Raw genomic sequence first — 27,500 nt, 5'->3', positions numbered from 1 at the left:
TGTCTTTAGACCTACAAACTTGTATTGTTTAAACCTACATGTATCGTTTAGTACTATAAACATGCATCGTTTAGTACTATAAATATGTATTGTTTAGTACTACAAACATGTATTGTTTAGTACTATAAATATGTATTGTTTAGTACTATAAACATGTATCGTTTAGTACTATAAACATGTATCGTTTAGTACTATAAACATGCATCGTTTAGTACTATAAATATGTATTGTTTAGTACTACAAACATGTATTGTTAAGTACTATAAATATGTATTGTTTAGTACTATAAACATGTATCGTTTAGTACTATAAACATGTATCGTTTAGTACTATAAACATGCATCGTTTAGTACTATAAATATGTATTGTTTAGTTCTATAAACATGCATCGTTTGGTACTATAAATATGTATTGTTTAGTTCTATAAACATATATCGTTTAGTACTATAAACATGTATCGTTTAGTACTATAAACATGTATTGTTTAGTACTATAAATATGTATTGTTTAGTTCTATAAACATATATCGTTTAGTACTATAAACATGTATCGTTTAGTACTATAAACATGTATTGTTTAGTACTATAAATATGTATTGTTTAGTTCTATAAACATATATCGTTTAGTACTATAAACATGTATCGTTTAGTACTATAAACATGCATCGTTTAGTACTATAAATATGTATTGTTTAGTTCTATAAACATGCATCGTTTAGTACTATAAATATGTATTGTTTAGTTCTATAAACATATATTGTTTAGTACTATAAACATGTATCGTTTAGTACTATAAACATGCATCGTTTAGTACTATAAATATGTATTGTTTAGTTCTATAAACATATATCGTTTAGTACTATAAACATGTATCGTTTAGTACTATAAACATGTATCGTTTAGTACTATAAACATGCATCGTTTAGTACTATAAATATGTATTGTTTAGTTCTATAAACATGTATTGTTTAGTACTACAAACATGTATCGTTTAGTACTATAAACATGTATCGTTTAGTACTATAAACATGCATCGTTTAGTACTATAAATATGTATTGTTTAGTTCTATAAATATGTATTGTTTAGTTCTATAAACATGTATCGTTTAGTACTATAAACATGTATCGTTTAGTACTATAAACATGCATCGTTTAGTACTATAAATATGTATTGTTTAGTTCTATAAATATGTATTGTTTAGTTCTATAAACATGTATCGTTTAGTACTATAAACATGTATTGTTTAGTACTACAAACATGTATCGTTTAGTACTATAAATATGTATTGTTTAGTACTACAAACATGTATCGTTTAGTACTATAAACATGTATCGTTTAGTACTATAAACACGTATCATTTAGTACTTCAAACATGTATCGTTTAGTACTATAAACATGTATTGTTTAGTACTATAAACATGTATCGTTTAGTACTATAAACACGTATCATTTAGTACTTTAAACATGTACCAGTACCAGTACTACTATACTGCTCTGCTATATACCAGCTCTTGTCCATACTCGCTTCCCTCGACACTTCCTGTCCGAACAAGTTCACAAAGCTTCACAGTGGAGACATACAGGAACATAGACATGGTTACAGCACAGCAGATGCAGATTCACGTGTCCCCCCTTGATCCTGGACTACACGGCACAGACCGACTGAAACACGGCAATCAGACACTGGAAACGTCACACAAACAGACACACACTGATGTTTGAGGAGCTTCATTCCATGATCTGCAGAAACAAACGGCAGATTAGAAACACTCAACTTTTTCATGTTTACAAAACGACAATGACCAGCGCGTGAGCGGGCCTCACCACGGCGACCTTGCTGGACTGTTCACAGGTTCGAATCCGCAGCTTGTTGACGTTCGTCTCGGCGACGTCGGCTCTCTCCTCGGCGTCGTCCAGCTCGTGTTGGACTTTCCTGAAACGCACCGTGCTGCAGCTCACCTGCTCCTCCTGGTGGACGCAAAGAGGAACATCGGCCACGAGTCAACTTTAGACCTTTCACCTCTCGCCACATTCAATTCTCTCTTTTTCAGCTGTTTTTGGTCTCCACCATCTCATGATTAACTCCCACGTTAAGCAAATCTCAAGGACTGCATTTTTTCATCTACGTAACATTTCAAAAATCAGGCACATCTTGTCTCAAAAAGATGCAGAAAAGCTGGTTCACGCGTTTGTTACTTCCAGACTAGATTACTGCAACTCCTTATTATCAGGCTGCTCTAATAAGTCTCTTAAGTCCCTCCAGTTGATCCAGAATGCTGCAGCTCGTGTACTCACACAAACTAAGAAACGAGATCACATGACTCCTGTATTAGCTGCTCTGCACTGGCTCCCTGTAAAATCAAGAATCACATTTAAAATTCTTCTCCTCACCTACAAAGCCTTGATTGGTGATGCACCATCATATCTTAAGGAGCTTGTAGTACCATATTGCCCCACTAGAGAGCTGCGCTCACTAAATGTGGGGCTACTTGTGGTTCCTAGAGTCCTAAAAAGTAGGATGGGAGCCAGAGCCTTCAGTTATCAAGCTCCTCTTTTATGGAACCAGCTTCCACTTTCAGTCCTGGAGGCAGACACAGTCACCTCATTCAAGAACAGACTTAAGACTTTCCTCTTTAATAGTGCTTATAGTTAGGGCTGAATCAGGTTTGCCCTGGTCCAGCCCCTTGATATGCTGCTATAGGCTTATAGGCTGCTGGGGGATGTTTTAGGATACACTGAGCACCTATCTCCTCTTCTCTCTCTCCTTATGGATGAATTTACATCTCTCCATTGCACCTTATTAACTCTGCTTCCTCCCCGGAGTCGTTGTGACTTCACGTCTCAGAGGGTCCATTGGACCTGGAGGTGTCTGATGCTGGTGAGCCGGCCTCCCATTGGCCCTGCTGATGCCCCGCCCCCCCTCCTCTCTACCTCCTTCTGTTTCATGGATTGGAGTTCCATTCATACATTGTCATATTCATGTAATGTGTTTATGTAACTCTGTAACTCTGTTCATCTGGTCACATGACATCTATTCATCTGTCCATCCGGGGAGAGGGATCCTCCTCTGTTGGTCTCCTGAAGGTTTCTTCACTTTTTTCCCTGTCAAAGGTTATTTTTGGGGAGTTTTTCCTGATTCGATGTGAGGTCAAAGGTCAGGGATGTCGTATGTGTACAGATTGTAAAGCCCTGTGAGGGGAGTTTGTGATTTGTGATATTGGGCTATACAAAATAAACTGAATTGAATTGAATGATCCTCTGTGTTCACCAGCTTGTACCAGAACAGGTAGAGAACAGAGTACAGAACACATTTCACACATTGTTATTATTCATAATGGACTCACAGCGTTCTCCGCTTGTCTCTTGTAGCTCTTGACTTTGGCTTGAAGCTTGTCGATGAGCTCCTGCATCCTCAGCAGAGTCTTCCGGTCCTCCTCCGACTGCCGGGACACAAAGAGAAGCCGTGAGAAGAACGCCGCGGCAGCAGCAGCGGGTTGGAGGCGAAGCAGCAGACCTGGAACGTGAGCTCCTTCACTCTCTTCTCGTGGCGACGGACTCCTTTCTGAGACTCGTCGCTCCTCTTCTGCTCCATCATCAGCTCCGTCTGCAGCTCCCTCACCTGATCGCACAGCACGGATCAATGCTCGTATGTATGTATACTTTTGATTATATTGTGAGGATCAAACATAATTAATCAATAAATCAACATTTCTTTATGATTCTTTTAGTTGAGCAGCAACACAAGAAGTTGTAAAATCTTTAAAACTATTTAATCAGCTCATCAATGATCTCAGGAATTATCTCTAAATGATTAGCCCTCATCTCTCCATCTCTCTGCATCTCTGTATCTGTCTCTATGTCTCTCTGTCTCTTTGTGTCTCTCTATCTATCTTTGTCTTTCTCTCTCCTTGTCTCTCTGTCTCCTTGTCTCTCTGTCTCCTTGTCTCTCTGTCTCTATCTCTGTCTCTTTGTCTCTCTGTCTCGCTGTCTCTTTGTCTCTCTGTCTCTTTGTCTCTCTCTCCTTGTCTCTATGTCTCTTTGTCTCTCTGTCTCTATCTCTCTATCTCTGTCTCTTTGTCTCTCTGTCTCTTTGTCTCTCTCTCCTTGTCTCTATGTCTATTTGTCTCTCTGTCTCATTGTCTCCTTGTCTCCCTGTCTCTTTGTCTCTCTCTCCTTGTCTCTATGTCTCTTTGTCTATCTGTCTCTTTGTCTCCTTGTATCCCTGTCTCTATGTCTCTGTCTCTCTGTCTCTTTGTCTCTCTGTCTCTCAATCTCATTGTCTCTCTGTCTCTTTGTCTCTATGTCTCCTTGTCTCTATCTCTGTATCTCTGTCTCTTTGTCTCTTTGTCTCCTTGTCTCTCTGTCTCTTTGTCTCTTTGTCTCCTTGTCACTATCTCTGTCTCTCTGTCTCTTTGTCTCTCTGTCTCATTGTCTCTCTGTCTCTTTGTCTCTATGTCTCCTTGTCTCTATCTCTGTCTCTTTGTCTCTTTGTCTCCTTGTCTCTCTTTCTCTTTGTCTCTATGTCTCCTTGTCACTATCTCTGTCTCTCTGTCTCTTTGTCTCTTTGTCTCATTGTCTCTCTGTCTCTTTGTCTCTCTGTCTCATTGTCTCTCTGTCTCTTTGTCTCTATGTCTCCTTGTCTCTATCTCTGTATCTCTGTCTCTTTGTCTCTTTGTCTCCTTGTCTCTCTGTCTCTTTGTCACTATCTCTGTCTCTTTGTCTCCTTGTCTCTCTTTCTCTTTGTCTCTATGTCTCCTTGTCACTATCTCTCTGTCTCATTGTCTCCTTGTCTCTCTTTCTCTTTGTCTCTCTCTTCTTGTCTCTATGTCTCTTTGTCTCTCTGTCTCTTTGTCTCTCTGTTTCTTTGTCTCTCTGTCTCCTTGTCACTATCTCTGTCTCTCTGTCTCTTTGTCTCTCTGTCTCATTGTCTCTCTGTCTCTGTCTCATTGTCTCTCTCTCTCTATCTCTGTCTCTGTCTCTTTGTCTCCTTGTCTCTCTGTCTCTTTGTCTCTATGTCTCCTTGTCACTATCTCTGTCTCTCTGTCTCTCTGTCTCTTTGTCTCTTTGTCTCTCTGTCTCTCTGTCTCTTTGTTTTTTTGTCTCATTGTCTCTATGTCTCCCTGTCTCCCTGTCTCTTTGTCTCCTTGTCTCCCTGTCTCTTTGTCTTTCTGTCTCTTTGTCTCTCTGCATCTTTGTCTCTGGCGTATCCCGGCCTGAGACTCACATGACGTGTGAGAGGAGACAAAGATCCAAAGTGTTTCTAGTAGATGCTGATAACTCAAATAAAGGCGTGAACACTCACTCTGGTCTCCAGCTTGTGGAGCTGCTTCTTTCCTCCCTTCAGCGCCGTCTGCTCCGTCTCGTCCAGTTTCACCTGCAGCTCTGTGGGAGGAGCAACCACCAGGTTAACGTGGACCCGGCAGGTGAACCCAGCGCCTCAACCGCCGCCACAGAGTCTGTGTTGTGTACCTTTCACCGTGGACACCATGCTCTTCTTCATTCTCTCCATCACGCAGCTGCTGTCCTGCTCCTTCTTCAGCTCCTCCGCCATCAGAGCCGCCTGGTGATGCACACGAGATGCAGGACAGATGGGAAGGGAGCACCACAGAGAAGGTTCAAACCCGCCCCCCAAAAAACACGAGACAATCAAATCAGAGGTCGGGGGTCAGAGGTCAGGACTGACATCAGTGATGGCCTTCTTGGCTTTCTCCGCAGCGCTGCGACTCTCCTCCATGAACTCATCCACCTCCCCCGTCAGATGGAACACGTCGACCTCCAGCTTCTTCTTCTGGCTCATCAGACCTACGTTCTGAAACACGACCAGGACATGAGGCGCGTCATCAATACGTCAGTCTGTCAATCAGAACACCTGTTAATTCATTGATTGATCAATTAGTCGATTCTGTGTCTGTGTGTGTCTGTGTGTGTCTGTGTGTGTGTGTGTCTGTGTGTCTGTCTGTCTGTCTGTGTGTGTCTGTGTGTCTGTGTCTGTCTGTGTCTGTCTGTCTGTGTGTCTGTGTGTCTGTGTGTCTGTGTGTGTGTGTGTGTGTGTGTCTGTGTGTGTGTGTGTGCACCTGTGTGGCGAGCAGGTTCAGCCTCTCCGTGACCTCCACCAGCTCGTGTTCGGCCATCTTGCGCCCGCGGTCCGTTTGCTCCAGAACTCCACGCAGCTCGTCCTCCTCAGCCGACATCAGTGAGCAGCGCCGGTCCAGCAGGACCATCTGCTCTCTGAGCTGATTGGCCAAGTGGACTTTGTCCTCCAGATCCACGTGTTGCTCTTGAACCTGTGGGAGGACCGAGCGAGACCTGTTCAGACATTCTGACACTTCTCATTAGAGGAGCCACTATTTCTTCAACGGGGCCTCCAGCAGAGACCCGTCCACCGTGGACAGACCCAGATCCAGCAGAGACCAGGCCACCGTGGACAGACCCAGATCCAGCAGAGACCCGTCCACCGTGGACAGACCCAGATCCAGCAGAGACCAGTCCCCCGTGGACAGACCCAGATCCAGCAGAGACCAGGCCCCCGTGGACAGACCCAGATCCAGCAGAGACCAGGCCCCCGTGGACAGACCCAGATCCAGCAGAGACCAGGCCCCCGTGGACAGACCCAGATCCAGCAGAGACCAGGCCCCCGTGGACAGACCCAGATCCAGCAGAGACCAGGCCCCCGTGGACAGACCTATCTTGGATGGATTCTAATGAGATGAGGCTACCTGTGTCTGGAGGTGCCTGATGGCCCTCTGGCTCTCGGCTGCCTGTCTGTTGGCGTGTCCCAGCTGGACCTCCATCTCGTTCAGGTCGGACTCCATCTTCTTCTTCAGACGCACCGCCTCACTGCGACTACGAACCTCCGCCTCCAAACTGGCCTGCATGGTCTCCAGGGAACGCTGATGGCCCCGCCTGGTGGACAGCTCTGGTATTACTACTCAGCTTCGTACTGCATATTTTACACCGTTTTAAATGTTTTTATTTAACTGGTTAGTTAGGTTCAAAGTTCTGAGTCCAACCACACTGGCTCCTGGTTGACTATTTATAACAGATCTGGTACCTGAGGTTGTCGATCTCTTCATCTTTCTCTGCAATCTTGCGCTCAATCTGGGTCCTTATCTCCTGCAGCTCCATCTGAAATCTTAAGGTCTTACTCTCCTCGTGCTCCAGAGTTCCCTGGTGGGCACACAGTTGTTTGGTGAACAGGTGAGTGTAGACAGTTGGCGGGTGTCTATAGCAGGTGAGTTAGTTACCTCTGCTTCCTCCAGAGCTGCTCTGATATCACTCTTCTCCACGTCCAGGATCTTCTTCATCCTCTCCAGCTCATAGATGGTCTTCCCTCCCTGACCGATCTGATCAGTGAGGTCCAGTATCTCCTCTGGAGGCAAACACAGTCGCTCAATCCATTTGTCAATCAGTCACAATATGAATTCAGGTCCATAACAGTCACTTAAAGCAAGATGTTCGGCACTCTAAGAAATGAGGGTTTCTAACGGAGGTTCTACCCAGAACCATTTGCTTCTGAATAACCGTTTTCTCAAGAAAGAGTTCTTCAAGGGTTACCTGTGACACTAAGGGTCCCAATGAGAACCTTTTTGGAAGAAAGATTTGGTTATTGAACCATGATATGGGTTGTGCTGCACCTCATCAAGTTCTAGTTAAAACCCTTGGGATGTAGAACGTTTACAAAAGGTTCTACCAGGAACTAAAAAGAGTTATCCTATGAGGACAAACCAAACAACCCTATCAGGTTCTATTTTGCACCTTTATTTCTGAGAGTGTGTCTGATACGAAGAGGTTGAGACTGTTGCTGTGCTCTGAAATGATTGTTTCAAGCAGTGAGATGGTGTCAAGTCCTTAGTCCTTAGTTCTGGTTCCTGAAAGATGAATGTATCGATAGCGAGGGACGTCAGTAACGTTTGTTTAAATGATTACGTTAGTCGGCCACAGTTGACTCACAGTCTCATGTAACCTTCCATCCCTCAGCTGATAGGAGGTCTCTGCACCTCCGCTTGGTTGCTACTGTAGGTATGACTTCATTCAGCAGGACATCTTCCACATTCTTTCAGACGCCCGGTGCAGAAGACAGACGACGGGGGAAAGGTACCTTGCAGGTTCTTGTTTTCTCGCTTCACCGTCTCCAGATGGTCCAGAGCTTCTTCATAGCAGTTCTTCAGTTTGAAGAGCTCGGTGCTCAGACTGCGCGACTCTCTCTGCGACGCCTCCAGGTCCGTCTGACTCTCCTCGAACTTCAGCTTCCAGTCGCTCAACAACTGAATCAAACAAAGAAATACAATCAGTATGTTTTACATTACGTGGTTGCTGACCGAGTGGAGGGTTACGGCCGACCTTGTCAAAGCTACGTTGCCTCTTCTCCAGAGCCAGGGCGGCGGCGTTGGTTCGTTCCAGTTCAACCAGCAGCTCTCCGATCTCCGTCTGCAGACACAGTTTGGTTTTCTCCAGCGAGGAGCATTTGGCCTGAGACGTCTCCACCGCTTCCTCAACCGTCTGCAGTCTGACCACCAGCTTCTTCCTACGAGCACACGAGACGAACGCCCGAGTTGAGCAGTTGAGACGCAACGAAATGCAACATTGGAGAAAAAGATCCTTCTGGTCCCGGTCGACATTGATGTGGGACCTGTTATGCAGCCGGTGAAGTCTGTTATGATCTGATGTGCTCAGAGAATGTAATGCCAATGCCACTTTGTTAGGTGCTGGAGGAACGGGCAGCAGGTCAGCAGGATGCATCCTCTGGGGATCAGGAATATTCACAGCTACATTCATGGGAACCCAGTAATATTCATAGCTGAAGCAGATGTCGATAGGAGATGAGGTCAAGACTTGGTCTCACTACCCTGTACCCTGTTTCATCCTTTCTTTCACAACCTTCTTTCTGCACAGAGCTACATGCTCTCTAGGATGCTGAGATGTGAGCAGTTCTCTGATCAACTGAACGCTTCGAGTTCCAGAAGGCTGTCTGCATGTGTGTGGGTGAGGCAGTGTAGATACCGACATAGGGGTTCATCGGAGTGTCCTTACTTGGCGTCCTCCAGCTCCTCTATCCTCAGCACGGCGTCCGTCTCGTATTTGGATCTCCACTGGAACACCTGGCTGTTGGCTTTGGAGAGCTCCCGCTGCAGCTCGGCTTTGGACTCCTGCTCCTCCTCCAGCTGCTCTCGGAGCAGACTGCTGCCGTGGTGGGCCGCCTGCACCGCGTGAGCCAGCGCCACACGAGCCTGAAGCCCACAGGAGAACGTTGGCTTTAGGGCCACAGTGAGGTTGAAATGAAGGATCAGAAGTTACAAAGGTTCAGCGTTACTTTGCTCTCCTCCTCCAGCTGCCTCTTCAGGTCTTCAGAGTTCTGGCAAACGCCGGCTTTGGAGCGCTGGAGCTGACCAATCATAGCGTCCCGCTCCTCCAGACGGCGGCTGTACTCGGCTGCAACAACGGCCCGGAGGAGGAGTTTAAAGAGGTTCATGAGGCTCATGCACTGAGAAGCAAAGGCAAGACGCCTTCTTTGCACATACAGATGTATTGGATGAACCTCCCTTTTATTCTGACGTGATCAAAGACGATATTCGTGTGCATGCATGTGTGTGTGCGTGTGTGTGTGTGTGCATGTGTGTGTGTGTGTGTGCGTGTGTGTGTGTGTGCGTGTTGTACCAGTTTCTGTGAGCGCTCGGGCTTTCTGGGCAGAAGCGTCGGTCAGCTGTCTCTGCAGCTCCTCCGCTCTGCTCCTGGTTTCATTCAGCTGGTCCTCATACACCCTGCACATCTTCTCCACCGCTCCCTGCAACCACACACACACACACACACACACACACACACACACACACGCACACACACACACACACACAGAGTCATAGATTTTTAAGCTGCATTACAAACTAGAGGTACAGAGTTTGTAAGACGAACGGCACAAATATCCCCGGTCTGCATGCAGAGAATGCAGCTTTAACACATGAAGCATAGACTTCTATACAACCAGAGGAGTCGCCCCCTGGTGGTCAGGAGAGAGAATGCAGCTTTAACACATGAAGCATAGACTTCTATACAACCAGAGGAGTCGCCCCCTGGTGGTCAGGAGAGAGAATGCAGCTTTAACACATGAAGCATAGACTTCTATACAACCAGAGGAGTCGCCCCCTGGTGGTCAGGAGAGAGAATGCAGCTTTCACACATGAAGCATAGACTTCTATACAACCAGAGGAGTCGCCCCCTGGTGGTCAGGAGAGAGAATGCAGCTTTAACACATGAAGCATAGACTTCTATACAACCAGAGGAGTCGCCCCCTGGTGGTCAGGAGAGAGAATGCAGCTTTAACACATGAAGCATAGACTTCTATACAACCAGAGGAGTCGCCCCCTGGTGGTCAGTAGAGAGAATGCAGCTTTAACACATGAAGCATAGACTTCTATACAACCAGAGGAGTCGCCCCCTGGTGGTCAGGAGAGAGAATGCAGCTTTAACACATGAAGCATAGACTTCTATACAACCAGAGGAGTCGCCCCCTGGTGGGCAGTAGAGAGAATGCAGCTTTAACACATTAAGCATAGACTTCTATACAACCAGAGGAGTCGCCCCCTGGTGGTCAGGAGAGAGAATGCAGCTTTAACACATGAAGCATAGACTTCTATACAACCAGAGGAGTTGCCCCCCTTACTTTGTTCCTGCTCAGCTGCTCCATGTTAGCAGCCAGGTCGTCGGCCTCCAGCCTGAACTCGACCTTCTCCTTCTCCAGCTTCTGTTTGGCTCGCTGCAGAGCGTCGATCTGCTCGCTGAGCTCCGTCACCATGTCCGAGTGCTTTTTCCTCAGAGTGGCTGCCGTCGCCTCGTGGTGAAGCCCCGCCTCCTCCAGGTCCCGCCGCATCTTCAGGAAGTCCGCCTCCCTCTTCCTGTTTGACGTCAAGTTAGTCACAATGTGTACAACGCTCTGTAAACACGCCTTCAGATCTTCCAAAGTGAAGCTGTAATGCTGATGATGACCTGTTGAGGGCGGTCTGAGCAGCTGAGGCTCCTCCTGCCTCCTCCAGTTTCTCCCCGAGGTCCTCCAGCTCCCTGGTGATGTCGTTCCTCTGGCGCTCTGCTTTGGAGCGCCACGCTCGCTCCGTACCCAGCACCTCCTCCAGCTCCTCGATGCGAGTCTGAGGGAGCGACACACGGAGGTGAAGGCCGGGGTCAGGAAGCTGGTTTCAAGCTCTCTTTGGATCGGTGCGACCAACCTGAAGCTCTTTGATCTTCTTCTGAAGAGCAGTGAGCACGCTCTGCTCGTCCTCCAGTTTAGATTGAAGCTGACCCGACTCGAAGTCTTTCCTTTGGAGAGAGTAAGAACGTTCTTAAGTAAATGATCTCAATGCTACTAAATATTCACAGAACTTTCTTTGTGGAGAAATTGTACGTTCTTTGTGTTTTCTTACTTCTTCAGCCTCTCCTCCAGCTCGTCCTTCTGGTTCTCCATGTCCTTCACGGAGTCCATGGACAGCTTCAGATCCCCCTCCAGCTTCCGTTTGATCCGCTCCAGATCCAAACGCATCTTCTTCTCCAGCTCCAAGGAACTTTCTACCTGCAGACAAGAGAGAGGGGGGATGGGGGGAGGCTGTCAGAGGACAGGTCACTTGGATCCCATGAACCAGGACCCTCAAGGAGGTCCGAGAGGTCTTTTTCAAGAGATTCCCGTTTAGGAGGTTCTGAAGGGGGCTTGTTGAGCGTGATAAGTACATTATATGTTTGTGTGGGTGCGGTTGCAATATTAATTCACTGTATGGGGTTTATGGGATTTGCAGTTGACTCAATAAAAAAGAGATATTTTCCTACATCGTCCACTTGCTGCTCCAGCCGCACTTTGCCCTTGACCAGCATGTTGACCTTGTCCTCCTGCGCCTGGAGGTCAGTCAGAGCCTGCTGGTGAGCTTCCTGCAGGGCGGCCTTCTCTCTGGTCAGAGAAGCTATGGATTCATCCAGGACACACATCTCGTGGGACAAGTTCTTCACCTGGTCGGAAGGACAAATGGAGCTTGAGTAATCGGTTCCACCCCCTGTCACCGAACAGAGAGAACCCGGCAGAGATGGTCTACACACCTTGTTCTCCACTCCATGTCTCTCCTTCTCCACTTTAGCCAGAGTGGTCTCCAGGTCGTCCACGTCTTTCTTCAGGGAGACCACCTCCTCCTCCAGCTGACGTTTCGTGGACGTCAGCGCGGCCGTCACCTCCTCCTCGTCCTCCAGACGCTCCTGCATCTCCTTCAGCTTCGACTCCATGGACATCTTGGAGTGAATCAGCAGGTTGCAGCGCTCCTCTGCATCCGTCAGGTTGTCCTGCTCCTGGAGGATTCAAGTTGTTTGAGAGAACAATGAGAGCTCATAAAGGTACATGTTGTTCCCAATAAGGCTTTCCTGTCCTAAATAACTTTAGATATGGTTCTTAGGCTAGCAGTTTCCATCTGCTTCCAGTCTTTGTGCTAAGCTAGGCTGAACACGCCCACCTGTCAGCTGATCACAACAAAGCCTTCATCTTATCTGAAGTCAACAATCTCCAAGATACATCGTACTTTACTGGACGACAACAAACTGCAAACACTGAGCTTTAAGTTTATTTTTGGCGTGATATTAATTCTCAATATTTAAAAACTTTTTGTTCTAACTGTTTAGCTGTGAAAGTGTCCAGCGTACCTCCTGAACTGGTTAAGACTCTTCTAAAGAAGCTCGAGGTCTTGTACATCCCATAATCCCCCGATTGTAATGTGTTCTGCATCAACACGAGTTTATCCAGATTCATATTCAGACTCGTTTCATGAGGCTTCAGAGTGACTCACAGCTTGGAGCTGCAGCGCCAAGTCGCTTTTCTCCTGAACCAGAACCTCCTGCCGCTCCTCGGCCTCCCACCGCTTGACCTCCGACCTGACGGAGGAACAAAGACATAATGTATTCATATTCACGTCTCAGCCTGCCTGCAGTTCATGTCAACACTGAAACAGACCTGTCGAAGGCCTCTTTTAACTTCTTGAACTCTTCTTTGAGAGCAGCCAGTTCTTTCTCCACCTGGGCGCTGCGGAGCAGGGGGCGGAGCTTATAGAACAGCATCATCCAGGGCCAAGTCCTCACAGAGAAGAAGGCCGTGATGTTGAACTGGATCACCATTGCAGCGTCCCTGAGAGGAGGAATTACAGCCGAAGCTCATACTTTACCCATAAAACCCAAATCATTTCAGACACTCGGCATACGCAGCGTTTCGCTGTGCGGGTTCATTGACGAGGCGGGCGGCACGTTGACCTTTCCAGCGCCATCTTTTCCCGTTGCATCCTCATCAGCTTCCCTCGGGCCATGGCCTGAACGACGGTGAGGATCTCAGACAGGCGGCCGTCCCTCATGTCCTCCAACAGACCCAACAGCCCCGCCTTGAAGAACACCTGAGAGGTGAGGAGACGAGAGCATCACTACACCCGGTGGCCTGATGCCCTCGTCGTGGTGTCCACCGGTTCTGTCCTGTACCTTATTGTGGCCAAACTTGTACTGGCTGTGGTCGATGTCCAGAGAGCAGAGCAGTTTCTCCACGGCCTTCCTGCTGTCCACGTACGAGTCCTCTGGGATGGCAGCAGGATTCAAGATGCGATAACTGAGAGCAAAGAGCACAAGGAGGGATGAGCAGCTGAACTATTATTATATTATAATAGCTTGTGTGGCTGCGGGGGTTCCAGACCGTTGTTTGAACTCTGCGTACAGGATGCGGTTCGGAAAGCCCTTCCTGCAGATCCTGATCCCCTCCAGGACTCCGTTACACCTCAACTGGTGGAGGACCAGGAAGGCATCCATCACACCTGCAGGACGGATACAGTAAGGACACCTGAGAGTCTTCTGATATGTTAGAGTCCTCAAGCTGTCCTTGATGTCACATTAGATTTAGTTTGCATGAGTGACATTTCTTTATTACTCAATAAAACACAATGTTGTTCAGTTTGTGTCCATCGATTAAGATTTGGAGTTGTTGTTTTTGGTACATTTTTATTAATCGTCAACAAAAGAAAACACTCAATGATAATTCTCTGGTTTCAGTTTCTTTGCATCTTTTCTCTGTTTCATCCCCAAAAAGTTTTTTAATTAAAATACTTCCTAAGTTTTAGGACATTTAATGATTTTAGTTAAAGTAAGAAGTTTATTTCGTAGTAGCCGATCTGGTTACATGCTAACGTATTAAATACATTTTAAAGTAGTAACCTCGCTATGTGGTTTACTTAAAATAACTAAACGTCTTCCGGTTCCACACGGGACACCAACAGCGGCCTCCTGGGTGAAAGTCTTTGACTCCTCCCCACCTGGACTTCCAGTCATGATCACTACTGCCACTAGAGGTCGCCACTTAACAACAAGTGTAAATATTGGTGGTAATAAGCTGCTTGCTGATGATCTTTGGGTTTTGTACTGCCGGTCAGTCAAAAGGAGATTTTAAGACGGATAAACGGAATATTAATCACTAATGAAGCTATTAGTTCATTGCTAAACTATTAAAACAATTCTAACTTTTGCATACTGATGCACGCTAGTATGCTAATATGATGGTTAGCATGTAGCTCTCTGACGTGTGATGCTAGCTGCTGCTGTGGGTGGGGTACCTGGACTCTTGGTGTGATTGGGGATGATGCAGCGGACAAAGTGAGGCTGAGTGCTGCGGAGGTTAGCCATCAGCTTCTTGAGATTCTCCTGGATTCAAACAGACGGACAGTGAGAGGCGTCCGGAGTCCTGCCTGTCGGAGTCAAAGGGGAACAACTGCCAACTCACTTTGTGTAACTGTGAAACTGTCTGAAAGGAAGCTGCTTTCCTCTTCCTGTGTTTCCCTTCGGCCTTCGGATCCATGGCTGAAACAACAGCACAAACAGGACTTGTTTAGGACCCTTCACCGTGCGGCCGTGCTGCTGTGTGGCGTCTGCAGAGCGTCACCTATGTCAGAGCTGATGTAGTCCTCAAACAGGCCAGCCATTAGTTTGTGGGAGGATTTCTGGAACAGAGCCACCACCGTCTCATTCAGAGGATCTCTGTTCTTGTCCAGCCATCCTGTGATATTATACGGCACCTACAAGAAAAAGAAATCCGTTGACGTGAATGATGAAAAATCATTCTCCAATAACTCAACCTGGCGTCCTTTGTGTCGAGCGGTGGAGTTCCCCAAGGCTCCGTCCTCGGGCCTCTTCTCTTCAGGATCGGCTTCTCTACTCTCCATACTTTCTTCCTGACGTTTAGATAACAGCTGATTATCCGTATCAGCAATAATTGGAAAGTTTCTACTAGTTAAAAAAAGATCAATCAGAAAAAATTGCATTTGTTGCCAAATAATTTTTTTTAAATTCAGTGTTCAATTTGAATGCTGAAGTTCTAAAGTATTTAGTCATGGACCTTACAGTTTAACTAAATATGGTCTATAAAAAATAAGCATAGACTTCATCGGTCACTCAAATGGACCTTTGTCTTCAACATGACTTTCATCCTCGTCTTAAGAAGAGAAGTGAGACCTTCAAGAGTGTCTCCACAAACCCAAAAGCCTTTTGCCAGGCCTGAAATAAATAAGCATAAAACTCTTCTTGCTTCACTCCTCTGGACTCTCCTTTGGATTCTGTTTCTTACTGTCTGGTTGGTTTGTCGTTTAAAAACTGCAGGAAAAAAGGCATTTTCCTCCACTGTTGTTGTTGTTGTTGTTGTTGTTGTTGTTGCCTTATTAGACACCTAAAGCCCACTTTGTTTCACTGTTTACATTTTACGCTCCAACAACGTGTTGTCATTTTTCTATAACAGCCTCTGATTTCAGAAACTGGATCTTTAATTTAATTTGAGTGATGAAGTCCGTCAGACATCAAAAACAGTAACAATAACATTGTTTATTGTTTTCTGATTGGGAACCAGCAATCAGACCTGTAATGACCACGTCACCAATGGATGGAGCACAGTCCCCGTCAGGCGAGCAACAGGAAGTGAGCACTCACCACTCCGGCGTAGTGAACCAACTCAAAGTGCGTCTCGTATTTGCGCTTCTTGTCCAGCCGCGGCCGCTGGAAGTTGGCCGACTTTCCAAAATGGTTGTCGTAGAGTTTGGTTTTGAAGCTGCTGTCGGTGGCCTTGGGGAACATGCACTCCTCTTCCAAGATGGACAGGATGCCCATGGGCTGCAACAGATTCACATTCATCTTTGATTACGTCATGCAGCATCAATCACGTCATTTCAACCCAACACGTCTCTAACACACCGCGGGTTGAACTCTACCTCTTTAAAGGACACACACACACACACACACCCTCTCTATGAGGTCGATGCAGGCCTGGAGGTCCAGGCCGAAGTCTATGAAGGTCCAGTCTATGCCCTCGGTCTGGTACTCCTCCTGCTCCAGGATGAACATCTGGTGGTTGAAGAACTGCTGCAGCTTCTCGTTTGTGAAGTTGATGCACAGCTGCTCAAAGTTGTTGAACTGCAGGAGATGAACAACAGAAGTGTGTGTGTGCATTACAGGCAGTGTTGTACACACACACACACACACACACACACACACACACACACACACACACACACCATGTTCACCTTTACTGATATCATAGTACCATTGAAACAGTGGCTCCAGCTTTCACCAAGAAAACCTTTGAAGTGACATTAAAAGCTATTTCACAATCTAAATAGAACAAGCAGACAGTAGGAAACTATTTTAACTTTAAATATAGTAATGGAGCACTTTATTTATTCCAGCAACATGGCTGTCATTATAATTTAGAGCATCATATTGGATTTACGAATGTACCCCAATGTAGCCCCGCCCCTAAAGCATCCCCTGCTTTATGGTCTGTTTGACTCTAAATTACCATAATTTACTAAATGAACATCATTCTGTATTGAAGAAGACTTGAAACTAGAGATTGAGACCAAAAACTAATGTTTACAATGTTTACTGAGGGAATACATCAAGAGAAGTAGAGTCATTTATATAGACTTCTATACAACCAGAGGAGTCGCCCCCTGGTGGTCAGGAGAGAGAATGCAGCTTTAACACATGAAGCATAGACTTCTATACAACCAGAGGAGTCGCCCCCTGGTGGCCAGGAGAGAGAATGCAGCTTTAACACATGAAGCATAGACTTCTATACAACCAGAGGAGTCACCCCCTAGTGGTCAGTAGAGAGAATGCAGCTTTAACACATGAAGCATAGACTTCTATACAACCAGAGGAGTCGCCCCCCGGTGGTCAGGAGAGAGAATGCAGCTTTAACACATGAAGCATAGACTTCTATACAACCAGAGGAGTCGTCCCCTGGTGGTCAGTAGAGAGAATGCAGCTTTAACACATGAAGCATAGACTTCTATACAACCAGAGGAGTCACCCCCTAGTGGTCAGTAGAGAGAATGCAGCTTTAACACATGAAGCATAGACTTCTATACAACCAGAGGAGTTGCCCCCTGGTGGTCAGGAGAGAGAATGCAGCTTTAACACATGAAGCATAGACTTCTATACAACCAGAGGAGTCGCCCCCTGGTGGTCAGGAGAGAGAATGCAGCTTTAACACATGAAGCATAGACTTCTATACAACCAGAGGAGTCTCCCCCTGGTGGTCAGGAGAGAGAATGCAGCTTTAACACATGAAGCATAGACTTCTATACAACCAGAGGAGTCGCCCCCTGGTGGTCAGGAGAGAGAATGCAGCTTTAACACATGAAGCATAGACTTCTATACAACCAGAGGAGTCGCCCCCTGGTGGACATTATGGAGAATGCAGCTTTAACACATGAAGCATAGACTTCTATACAACCAGAGGAGTCGCCCCCTGGTGGTCAGTAAAGAGAATGCAGCTTTAACACATGAAGCATAGACTTCTATACAACCAGAGGAGTCGCCCCCTGGTGGTCAGGAGAGAGAATGCAGCTTTAACACATGAAGCATAGACTTCTATACAACCAGAGGAGTCTCCCCCTGGTGGTCAGGAGAGAGAATGCAGCTTTAACACATGAAGCATAGACTTCTATACAACCAGAGGAGTCGCCCCCTGGTGGTCAGGAGAGAGAATGCAGCTTTAACACATGAAGCATAGACTTCTATACAACCAGAGGAGTCGCCCCCTGGTGGACATTATGGAGAATGCAGCTTTAACACATGAAGCATAGACTTCTATACAACCAGAGGAGTCGCCCCCTGGTGGTCAGTAAAGAGAATGCAGCTTTAACACATGAAGCATAGACTTCTATACAACCAGAGGAGTCGCCCCCTGGTGGACATTATAGAGAATGCATGTGTTTGCCTTTAAAAATGCCACCACGAGTAACATTAAATGCTAAAAATGTAAAGCCCATATAAAGTTATTGAATGTCTGGAGACTAGCTCAGGTTTAACATGTTCTCCTCTTTTACCTCAAAGACCTCGAAGCCGGCGATGTCGAGCACTCCGATGAAGTACTGGCGAGGCAGAGCGGTGTACAAGGACGAGTTGATGCGACTCACCAACCACTTAAACATGCGGTCGTAGGTGGCTTTGGCCAGAGCGGCCGCCGCGAAGATGACCTACACACACGTGAGACCGCCGGTCAGGATGACAGCACATTGTTTTCATTTGATTGACAGCAGATTGTTTTCATTTGATTGATTGATTGAAGGCTACCTGTTCTACAGTCTGTCCTTTGATTATCAACTCGTTCCCGACTTTGACGCGGGGGTTCAGGAGACCCTTCAGCAGGTCGGCAGAGCTGATGCCCATCAGATAGGCGGCTTTATCCACACCTCAACACACACAACACAGACATTGGTACCATTAATACCCATTAATACCCATTAATACCCATCAATCACCATTAATACCCATCAATACCCATCAATCACCATTAATACCCATTAATACCCATCAATACCCATTAATACCCATCAATCACCATTAATACCCATCAATACCCATTAATACCCATCAATCACCATTAATACCCATCAATCACCATTAATACCCATCAATACCCATTAATACCCATCAATACCCATTAATACCCATTAATACCCATCAATCACCATTAATACCCATCAATACCCATCAATCACCATTAATACCCATCAATACCCATCAATCACCATTAATACCCATCAATACCCATTAATACCCATCAATAACCATTAATACCCATTAATACCCATTAATGCCCATCAATACTCATCAATACTCATCAATAACCATTAATGCCCATCAATACCCATTAATACCCATCAATAACCATTAATGTGCATTAATACACATTAATACCCATCAATAACCATAAATGTGCATTAATACACATTAATAACCATTAATACCCTTTAATACCCATTAATACCCATCAATAACCATAAATGCCCATTAATACCCATTAATACCCACCAATACCAATTTGTGTGTTGGTGTGTTTGTGTCTTTGTGTGTTTGTGTGTTTGTGTGTTTGTGTGTTTGTGTCTTTGTGTGTTTGTGTGTTTGTGTGTTTGTGTCTTTGTGTGTTTGTGTGTTTGTGTGTTTGTGTGTTTGTGTGGTTGTGTGGTTGTGTGTTGGTGTGTTGGTGTGTTGGTGTGTTTGTGTGTTTGTGTGTTTGTGTGTTTGTGTGTTTGTGTGTTGGTGTGTTGGTGTGTTTGTGTGTTGGTGTGTTTGTGTGGTTGTGTGGTTGTGTGTTGGTGTGTTTGTATGTTTGTGTGTTTGTGTGTTGGTGTGTTGGTGTGTTGGTGTGTTGGTGTGTTGGTGTGTTGGTGTGTTTGTGTGGTTGTGTGTTTGTGTGTTTGTGTGTTTGTGTGGTTGTGTGTTTGTGTGTTGGTGTGTTTGTGTGTTGGTGTGTTTGTGTGTTGGTGTGTTTGTGTGTTGGTGTGTTGGTGTGTTTGTGTGGTTGTGTGTTTGTGTTTTGGTGTGGTTGTGTGGTTGTGTGGTTGTGTGTTGGTGTGTTTGTATGTTTGTGTGTTTGTGTGTTGGTGTGTTGGTGTGGTTGTGTGTTTGTGTGTTGATGTGTTTGTGTGTTTGTGTGGTTGTGTGTTTGTGTGGTTGTGTGTTTGTGTGTTGGTGTGGTTGTGTGGTTGTGTGGTTGTGTGTTGGTGTGTTTGTATGTTTGTGTGTTGGTGTGTTGGTGTGGTTGTGTGTTTGTGTGTTGGTGTGTTGGTGTGGTTGTGTGTTTGTGTGTTGATGTGTTTGTGTGTTTGTGTGTTGGTGTGTTTGTGTGGTTGTGTGTTGGTGTGGTTGTGTGGTTGTGTGGTTGTGTGTTGGTGTGTTTGTATGTTTGTGTGTTGGTGTGTTGGTGTGGTTGTGTGTTTGTGTGTTGGTGTGTTGGTGTGTTTGTGTGGTTGTGTGGTTGTGTGGTTGTGTGGTTGTGTGGTTGTGTGTTGGTGTGTTTGTATGTTTGTGTGTTGGTGTGTTGGTGTGGTTGTGTGTTTGTGTGTTGGTGTGTTTGTGTGGTTGTGTGGTTGTGTGGTTGTGTGGTTGTGTGGTTGTGTGGTTGTGTGTTTGTGTGGTTGTGCGTCTCACTCTCGGTGCCGTCGCCCTCCGCCTGCTCCTCTCGCTGCCTCTTCTTGAACCGCATGTTTCCGAAGTGCATGATGGCTCCAACGATCTTATAGCAGCCGTACTTCTCCTCCGGGGTGAAGCCCAGTGTGTCCATGGCGCGCTGCACACACACACACACACACACACACACACACACTGACACGTCAACTACAATCTGAGTGTGTGTGTGTGTGTGTGTGTGTGTGTGTGTTAGGGGTGAGTTCGTACATCCGTGAGCTTCAGCTCCTCTCCATCGTCCATGCCCTCCACGGTGGTCGCCCCCTGGGAGCAGAAGTGGTAGTCCAGGGGGCTGGTGGTCAGCAGCAGCATGTCTGCAACAGGAGGCGGAGCTTACATTCACAGGCGGACTTTAGGACACTTCCTGGTTCTGTTACACGTTTATCAAAAATGTGCATACTTTTCCAGAAGCTATATTTCTTATGTTGTTGATATTTTCAAGGAAGGGAAAACAGGAAGTCTCTATGTTTCATTCCTTATTAAATTATAAAACACTGACAACAGACATGAACATCTATGTTTTCCATGTTTTTATTAATACACGTATGTATAAGTGAGTCTCTGAATGCTGTGTGAACTAACCCCTCTACATAAAGCTTCATAATATATAGTTTTATTAATAAATGTATATAAATGAGTCTCTGAATGCTGTGTGAACTAACCCCTCTGCATAAAGCTTCATAATATATAGTTTATATTAATAAATGTGTATAAATGAGTCTCTGAATGCTGTGTGAACTAACCCCTCTACATAAAGCTTCATAATATATAGTTTTATTAATAAATGTGTATAAATGAGTCTCTAAATGCTGTGTGAACAAACCCCTCTGCATAAAGCTTCATAATATATAGTTTTATTAATAAATGTGTATAAATGAGTCTCTGAATGCTGTGTGAACAAACCCCTCTGCATAAAGCTTCATAATATATAGTTTTATTAATAAATGTGTATAAATGAGTCTCTGAATGCTGTGTGAACTAACCCCTCTGCATAAAGCTTCATAATATATAGTTTTATTAATAAATGTGTATAAATGAGTCTCTGAATGCTGTGTGAACTAACCCCTCTACATAAAGCTTCATAATATATAGTTTTATTAATAAATGTATAAATGAGTCTCTGAATGCTGTGTGAACTAACCCCTCTGCATAAAGCTTCATAATATATAGTTTTATTAATAAATGTAGTATCAGAGTCTGGTACTACCTTGAATGTGCTTTTTTTATATAGTACTAATAAATTGCTTTTAGTTATATTCCACCACTGGTTTTGATTATAAAGTCTGATTATTAGCTCTAATAAATAACTAGAATACTGTATGCTAATAATTCAGATATGATTATGTAAGTCATGTATTTATTAATGATACTTCAGTATACAGTACTGCTGTGTATCAGATTATAAACTTCACTATTGGGTTTATTTTGTTTTTTGCTACTCCATCATTATGTCTGGTTATTGTTGAATTGTGTGGATGTTTTTTCTTAATTGGACATTATCTAGTAGTGGGTGTGGTTAACGTGTGGTTCTGTCGTGTAATTGGACAGGATCTAGTAGTGGGTGTGGTTAACGTGTGGTTCTGTCGTGTAATTGGACATTATCTAGTAGTGGGTGTGGTTAACGTGTGGTTCTGTCGTGTAATTGGACATTATCTAGTAGTGGGTGTGGTTAACGTGTGGTTCTGTCGTGTAATTGGACATTATCTAGTAGTGGGTGTGGTTAACGTGTGGTTCTGTCGTGTAATTGGACATTATCTAGTAGTGGGTGTGGTTAACGTGTGGTTCTGTCATGTAATTGGACATTACCTAGTAGTGGGTGTGGTTAACGTGTGGTTCTGTCGTGTAATTGGACATTACCTAGTAGTGGGTGTGGTTAACGTGTGGTTCTGTCGTGTAATTGGACATTATCTAGTAGTGGGTGTGGTTAACGTGTGGTTCTGTCGTGTAATTGGACATTACCTAGTAGTGGGTGTGGTTAACGTGTGGTTCTGTCGTGTAATTGGACATTACCTAGTAGTGGGTGTGGTTAACGTGTGGTTCTGTCGTGTAATTGGACATTACCTAGTAGTGGGTGTGGTTAACGTGTGGTTCTGTCGTGTAATTGGACATTACCTAGTAGTGGGTGTGGTTAACGTGTGGTTCTGTCGTGTAATTGGACATTACCTAGTAGTGGGTGTGGTTAACGTGTGGTTCTGTCGTGTAATTGGACATTATCTAGTAGTGGGTGTGGTTAACATGTGGTTCTGTCGTGTAATTGGACATTATCTAGTAGTGGGTGTGGTTAACGTGTGGTTCTGTCATGTAATTGGACATTACCTAGTAGTGGGTGTGGTTAACGTGTGGTTCTGTCATGTAATTGGACATTACCTAGTAGTGGGTGTGGTTAACGTGTGGTTCTGTCGTGTAATTGGACATTACCTAGTAGTGGGTGTGGTTACCTTGTCATTCAATTGTAATTGATCTGATGTGAGGTCAAAGGTCAGGGATGTCGTATGTGTACAGATGGTAAAGCCCTCTGAGGGGAGTTTGTGATTTGTGATATTGGGCTATACAAAATAAACTGAATTGAATTAATTGGACAGGATCTGGTAGTGGGTGTGGTTACCTCATAGTTCTGGATTGTAATTGGACAGGATCTAGTAGTGGGTGTGGTTACCTCGTAGTTCTGGCTTGTAATTGGACAGGATCTAGTAGTGGGTGTGGTTACCTCGTAGTTCTGGCTTGTAATTTTACAGGATCTAGTAGTGGGTGTGGTTACCTCGTAGTTCTGGCTTGTAATTGGACAGGATCTGGTAGTGGGTGTGGTTACCTCGTAGTTCTGGCTTGTAATTGGACAGGATCTGGTAGTGGGTGTGGTTACCTCGTAGTTCTGGCTTGTAATTTTACAGGATCTAGTATTGGGTGTGGTTACCTCGTAGTTCTGGCTTGTAATTGGACAGGATCTGGTAGTGGGTGTGGTTACCTCGTAGTTCTGGCTTGTAATTGGACAGGATCTAGTAGTGGGTGTGGTTACCTCGTAGTTCTGGCTTGTAATTGGACAGGATCTAGTAGTGGGTGTGGTTACCTCGTAGTTCTGGCTTGTAATTGGACAGGATCTAGTAGTGGGTGTGGCTACCTCGTAGTTCTGGCTTGTAATTGGACAGGATCTAGTAGTGGGTGTGGTTACCTCGTAGTTCTGGCTTGTAATTGGACAGGATCTGGTAGTGGGTGTGGTTACCTCGTAGTTCTGGCTTGTAATTGGACAGGATCTAGTAGTGGGTGTGGTTACCTCGTAGTTCTGGCTTGTAATTGGACAGGATCTGGTAGTGGGTGTGGTTACCTCGTAGTTCTGGCTTGTAATTTTACAGGATCTAGTATTGGGTGTGGTTACCTCGTAGTTCTGGCTTGTAATTGGACAGGATCTGGTAGTGGGTGTGGTTACCTCGTAGTTCTGGCTTGTAATTGGACAGGATCTAGTAGTGGGTGTGGTTACCTCGTAGTTCTGGCTTGTAATTGGACAGGATCTAGTAGTGGGTGTGGTTACCTCGTAGTTCTGGCTTGTAATTGGACAGGATCTAGTAGTGGGTGTGGTTACCTCGTAGTTCTGGCTTGTAATTGGACAGGATCTAGTAGTGGGTGTGGTTACCTCGTAGTTCTGGCTTGTAATTGGACAGGATCTAGTAGTGGGTGTGGTTACCTCGTAGTTCTGGCTTGTAATTGGACAGGATCTGGTAGTGGGTGTGGTTACCTCGTAGTTCTGGCTTGTAATTGGACAGGATCTGGTAGTGGGTGTGGTTACCTCGTAGTTCTGGCTTGTAATTGGACAGGATCTAGTAGTGGGTGTGGTTACCTCGTAGTTCTGGCTTGTAATTGGACAGGATCTGGTAGTGGGTGTGCTTACCTCGTAGTTCTGGCTTGTAATTGGACAGGATCTAGTAGTGGGTGTGGTTACCTCGTAGTTCTGGCTTGTAATTGGACAGGATCTGGTAGTGGGTGTGCTTACCTCGTAGTTCTGGCTTGTAATTGGACAGGATCTGGTAATAGATGTGGTAGCTTCTCTCTTCTGGCTGCTGGAAAACGACTCTGGACTTTTCTAGAAGATCTGATGAAACCCACACATGAATACTCACTCCTCTGTACTGTAGTAGTGTAATGTATACAAATGGAAGATTGTAATAGCGAACAACGTTCTTGCGTTTTGTAATTTTTAAATACAAAGAATACAATGTTGAACACATCTCTTGATTTCATTGTAAAAGGAAAAGCTCACAGATGTTGATGTCAGCTGACGCCAGCCTTCCTGTCCGCCCGAAATGAATCCTGATGAACTTCCCCTGAGGAACACAACACAACCCTTTGTTACACAACACGTCGTCCTCACCGTGGCCGTCGTGAGCAAGATGTTGAACTCACGAAGCGAGAGGAGTTGTCGTTGCGGATAGTTTTGGCGTTGCCGAACGCCTCCATCGCCGGATTAGCTTCAATGATCTGGTCCTCTAAAGATCCCTGAACACACAGAAAGAGACGGAGGTTAGAGATGCTGCATTCGACCTGTCAATCACCTCTTAGCCCCGCCCTAAAGCATCCCCTGTATTATGGTCTGTTTGACTCTAAATGTCCATAATTTACTAAATGAACATCATTCTGTATTGAAGAAGACTTGAAACTAGAGATTGAGACCAAAAACTAATGTTTACAATGTTTACTGAGGGAATAAATCAAGAGAAGTAGAGTCATTTATATAGACTTCTATACAACCAGAGGAGTCACCCCCTGGTGGTCAGGAGAGAGAATGCAGCTTTAACACATGAAGCATAGACTTCTATACAACCAGAGGAGTCGCCCCCTGGTGATCAGGAGAGAATGCAGCTTTAACACATGAAGCGTAGACTTCTATACAACCAGAGGAGTCGCCCCCTGGTGGTCAGGAGAGAGAATGCAGCTTTAACACATGAAGCATAGACTTCTATACAACCAGAGGAGTCTCCCCCTGGTGGTCAGGAGAGAGAATGCAGCTTTAACACATGAAGCGTAGACTTCTATACAACCAGAGGAGTCGCCCCCTGGTGGTCAGGAGAGAGAATGCAGCTTTAACACATGAAGCATAGACTTCTATACAACCAGAGGAGTCGCCCCCTGGTGGTCAGGAGAGAGAATACAGCTTTAACACATGAAGCATAGACTTCTATACAACAAGAGGATTCATGCTCATTTATGAACTACAGCAACAAGATGCTAATAAAGATATGATGTTGAGAGCACTCACTCCTTGCTTCACTTTCTCCCCCAGAGCCGCGATGATGGCAAAGTACTGAATGACCCTCTTGGTGTTCACCGTTTTCCCGGCTCCCGACTCCCCGCTGACGACACAAGTTACAATAAGTTCAACCGACAACGATCACACATCAAGTAAGAAGTTATTTATCGTGTAATTCTGACATTTCTACGTTACGTTTATCGTCAGAAATGCAGATTTTAAAGGCTGTAATGTTGTGACTCACGTGATCAAAATGGACTGGTTCTCCTGGTCTGAGGGGGAGGAGCCAAGTGAACCATCAGGAGGGATTTAAAGGACATTTAGGGAATGACATCCGTTTTTATTTACATATGTTTAAAAATGTATTTTTTAATCACAATCACGTCTTTGATCTTCAGAAATACAGTGCAGCATTCTTATATATACAGTATTATAAAGGATGTTTGTTCCATGGGTTCGTGTTTCATGGCTGATAACTCACTCTGCAGCATGTCCACGTAGGCGTTGTCGGCGATGGCGTAGATGTGAGGCGGCGTTTCCAGACGCCGACGCCCCTTATAGGCGGCGACCACCTGGGCGGAGTAGACCGGCAGCCACTTGTACGGGTTGACCGCCACGCAGAAGAGACCGGAGTAGGTCTGAAAGGTCAAAAGGTCAATGAGACACAGAGCCCATGTTCTCCATGTGGAGGAGCAGGAGAACCAGCGCTCACATAGACCATCCACGCGGCGTATCTCCTCCGCAGGTTGAAGAGCACCGAGGCTTCGTTCAGGTGCGTCAGCATGGCGACGTCCTCCATCATGTCAAACCTGGACGGGTTCATCGGCTGCAGCTCGCTTTCTTTCACCGCCAGAAACTGAACCACAGGAACACGGAACAGGTTCCAGGGGTTTAGAATCTCAACAGGTACAGAGGAACCCAGAGGGAACCTCCAGAGAACCTCAAGGGAACCTCCAGGGAACCTCAAGGGAACCTCCAGAGAACCTCAAGGGAACCTCCAGGGAACCTCAAGGGAACCTCCAGAGAACCTCAAGGGAACCTCCAGGGAACCTCAAGGGAACCTCCAGAGAACCTCAAGGGAACCTCCAGGGAACCTCAAGGGAACCTCCAGGGAACCTCCAGAGAACCTCAAGGGAACCTCAAGGGAACCTCCAGGGAACCTCCAGAGAACCTCAAGGGAACCTCCAGGGAACCTCAAGGGAACCTCCAGGGAACCTCCAGGGAACCTCAAGGGAACCTCCAGAGAACCTCAAGGGAACCTCCAGGGAACCTCCAGAGAACCTCAAGGGAACCTCAAGGGAACCTCCAGGGAACCTCCAGGGAACCTCAAGGGAACCTCCAGGGAACCTCCAGAGAACCTCAAGGGAACCTCCAGGGAACCTCAAGGGAACCTCCAGGGAACCTCAAGGGAACCTCCAGGGAACCTCCAGGGAACCTCAAGGGAACCTCCAGGGAACCTCAAGGGAACCTCCAGGGAACCTCCAGGGAACCTCAAGGGAACCTCCAGGGAACCATGTCGCTAGTAGAAACATTTCAAAGTTCATCTGCGGTTCATTAAATGTATATTTGACCAGAGCCTGAAACATGAGGGACCTTTTCCATTGAATGTAAAATATAAATACAAATATAATATTAATATATATATATATATATATATATATATATGTATATATATATAAATACATAATTATATATTTAAATATAAATACATATATTTAAAATATGTATATATGTATATAATATATATATATATATATAT

General features: G+C 45.4%; 2 protein-coding genes across 2 annotated transcripts in view; both read right to left on the bottom strand.

The window, feature by feature from the left end:
• Window positions 1–1,728: 1,728 nt before the first annotated feature.
• LOC117734101 (myosin-8) lies at window positions 1,729–5,551 on the bottom strand. The gene is made up of 6 exons (XM_034538193.1): window positions 5,470–5,551; window positions 5,303–5,382; window positions 3,515–3,619; window positions 3,345–3,440; window positions 1,825–1,968; window positions 1,729–1,740 (listed from the first exon to the last, which is right to left on the bottom strand). Exons 1-6 carry the CDS (start codon window positions 5,549–5,551, stop codon window positions 1,729–1,731), a joined length of 519 nt encoding a protein of 172 aa, XP_034394084.1.
• Window positions 5,552–5,665: 114 nt separating this feature from the next.
• The window catches only part of LOC117733024 (myosin-7B-like), a 22,426-nt gene continuing 591 nt past the window's right edge, over window positions 5,666–27,500 (bottom strand). Inside the window, exons 3-39 of the mRNA XM_034536308.1 lie at window positions 26,454–26,597; window positions 26,223–26,379; window positions 25,986–26,013; window positions 25,732–25,844; window positions 24,898–24,992; window positions 24,755–24,818; window positions 24,488–24,586; window positions 20,716–20,819; window positions 20,470–20,608; window positions 18,610–18,728; window positions 18,363–18,512; window positions 16,270–16,440; window positions 15,961–16,161; window positions 14,884–15,056; window positions 14,765–14,810; window positions 14,598–14,685; window positions 13,688–13,805; window positions 13,480–13,603; window positions 13,261–13,397; window positions 12,968–13,138; window positions 12,804–12,888; window positions 12,070–12,312; window positions 11,806–11,982; window positions 11,409–11,554; window positions 11,214–11,304; window positions 10,978–11,135; window positions 10,655–10,886; window positions 9,655–9,781; window positions 9,311–9,429; window positions 9,031–9,227; window positions 8,341–8,524; window positions 8,099–8,264; window positions 7,245–7,369; window positions 7,052–7,167; window positions 6,717–6,903; window positions 6,075–6,284; window positions 5,666–5,809 (exon numbers count right to left, since the gene is read on the bottom strand). Of these exons, the coding sequence (XP_034392199.1) occupies window positions 5,666–5,809; window positions 6,075–6,284; window positions 6,717–6,903; window positions 7,052–7,167; window positions 7,245–7,369; window positions 8,099–8,264; window positions 8,341–8,524; window positions 9,031–9,227; window positions 9,311–9,429; window positions 9,655–9,781; window positions 10,655–10,886; window positions 10,978–11,135; window positions 11,214–11,304; window positions 11,409–11,554; window positions 11,806–11,982; window positions 12,070–12,312; window positions 12,804–12,888; window positions 12,968–13,138; window positions 13,261–13,397; window positions 13,480–13,603; window positions 13,688–13,805; window positions 14,598–14,685; window positions 14,765–14,810; window positions 14,884–15,056; window positions 15,961–16,161; window positions 16,270–16,440; window positions 18,363–18,512; window positions 18,610–18,728; window positions 20,470–20,608; window positions 20,716–20,819; window positions 24,488–24,586; window positions 24,755–24,818; window positions 24,898–24,992; window positions 25,732–25,844; window positions 25,986–26,013; window positions 26,223–26,379; window positions 26,454–26,597 (5,148 nt within the window). The remainder of the gene's footprint in view (window positions 5,810–6,074; window positions 6,285–6,716; window positions 6,904–7,051; window positions 7,168–7,244; window positions 7,370–8,098; window positions 8,265–8,340; window positions 8,525–9,030; window positions 9,228–9,310; window positions 9,430–9,654; window positions 9,782–10,654; window positions 10,887–10,977; window positions 11,136–11,213; window positions 11,305–11,408; window positions 11,555–11,805; window positions 11,983–12,069; window positions 12,313–12,803; window positions 12,889–12,967; window positions 13,139–13,260; window positions 13,398–13,479; window positions 13,604–13,687; window positions 13,806–14,597; window positions 14,686–14,764; window positions 14,811–14,883; window positions 15,057–15,960; window positions 16,162–16,269; window positions 16,441–18,362; window positions 18,513–18,609; window positions 18,729–20,469; window positions 20,609–20,715; window positions 20,820–24,487; window positions 24,587–24,754; window positions 24,819–24,897; window positions 24,993–25,731; window positions 25,845–25,985; window positions 26,014–26,222; window positions 26,380–26,453; window positions 26,598–27,500) is intronic.

Source organism: Cyclopterus lumpus, chromosome 7, assembly GCF_009769545.1.
Source record: "Cyclopterus lumpus isolate fCycLum1 chromosome 7, fCycLum1.pri, whole genome shotgun sequence".
Taxonomy (NCBI): Eukaryota; Metazoa; Chordata; class Actinopteri; order Perciformes; family Cyclopteridae; genus Cyclopterus; species Cyclopterus lumpus.
The sequence above is the reverse complement of the archived record's forward strand: the minus strand, read 5'-3'. Positions and strand labels throughout refer to the sequence as shown.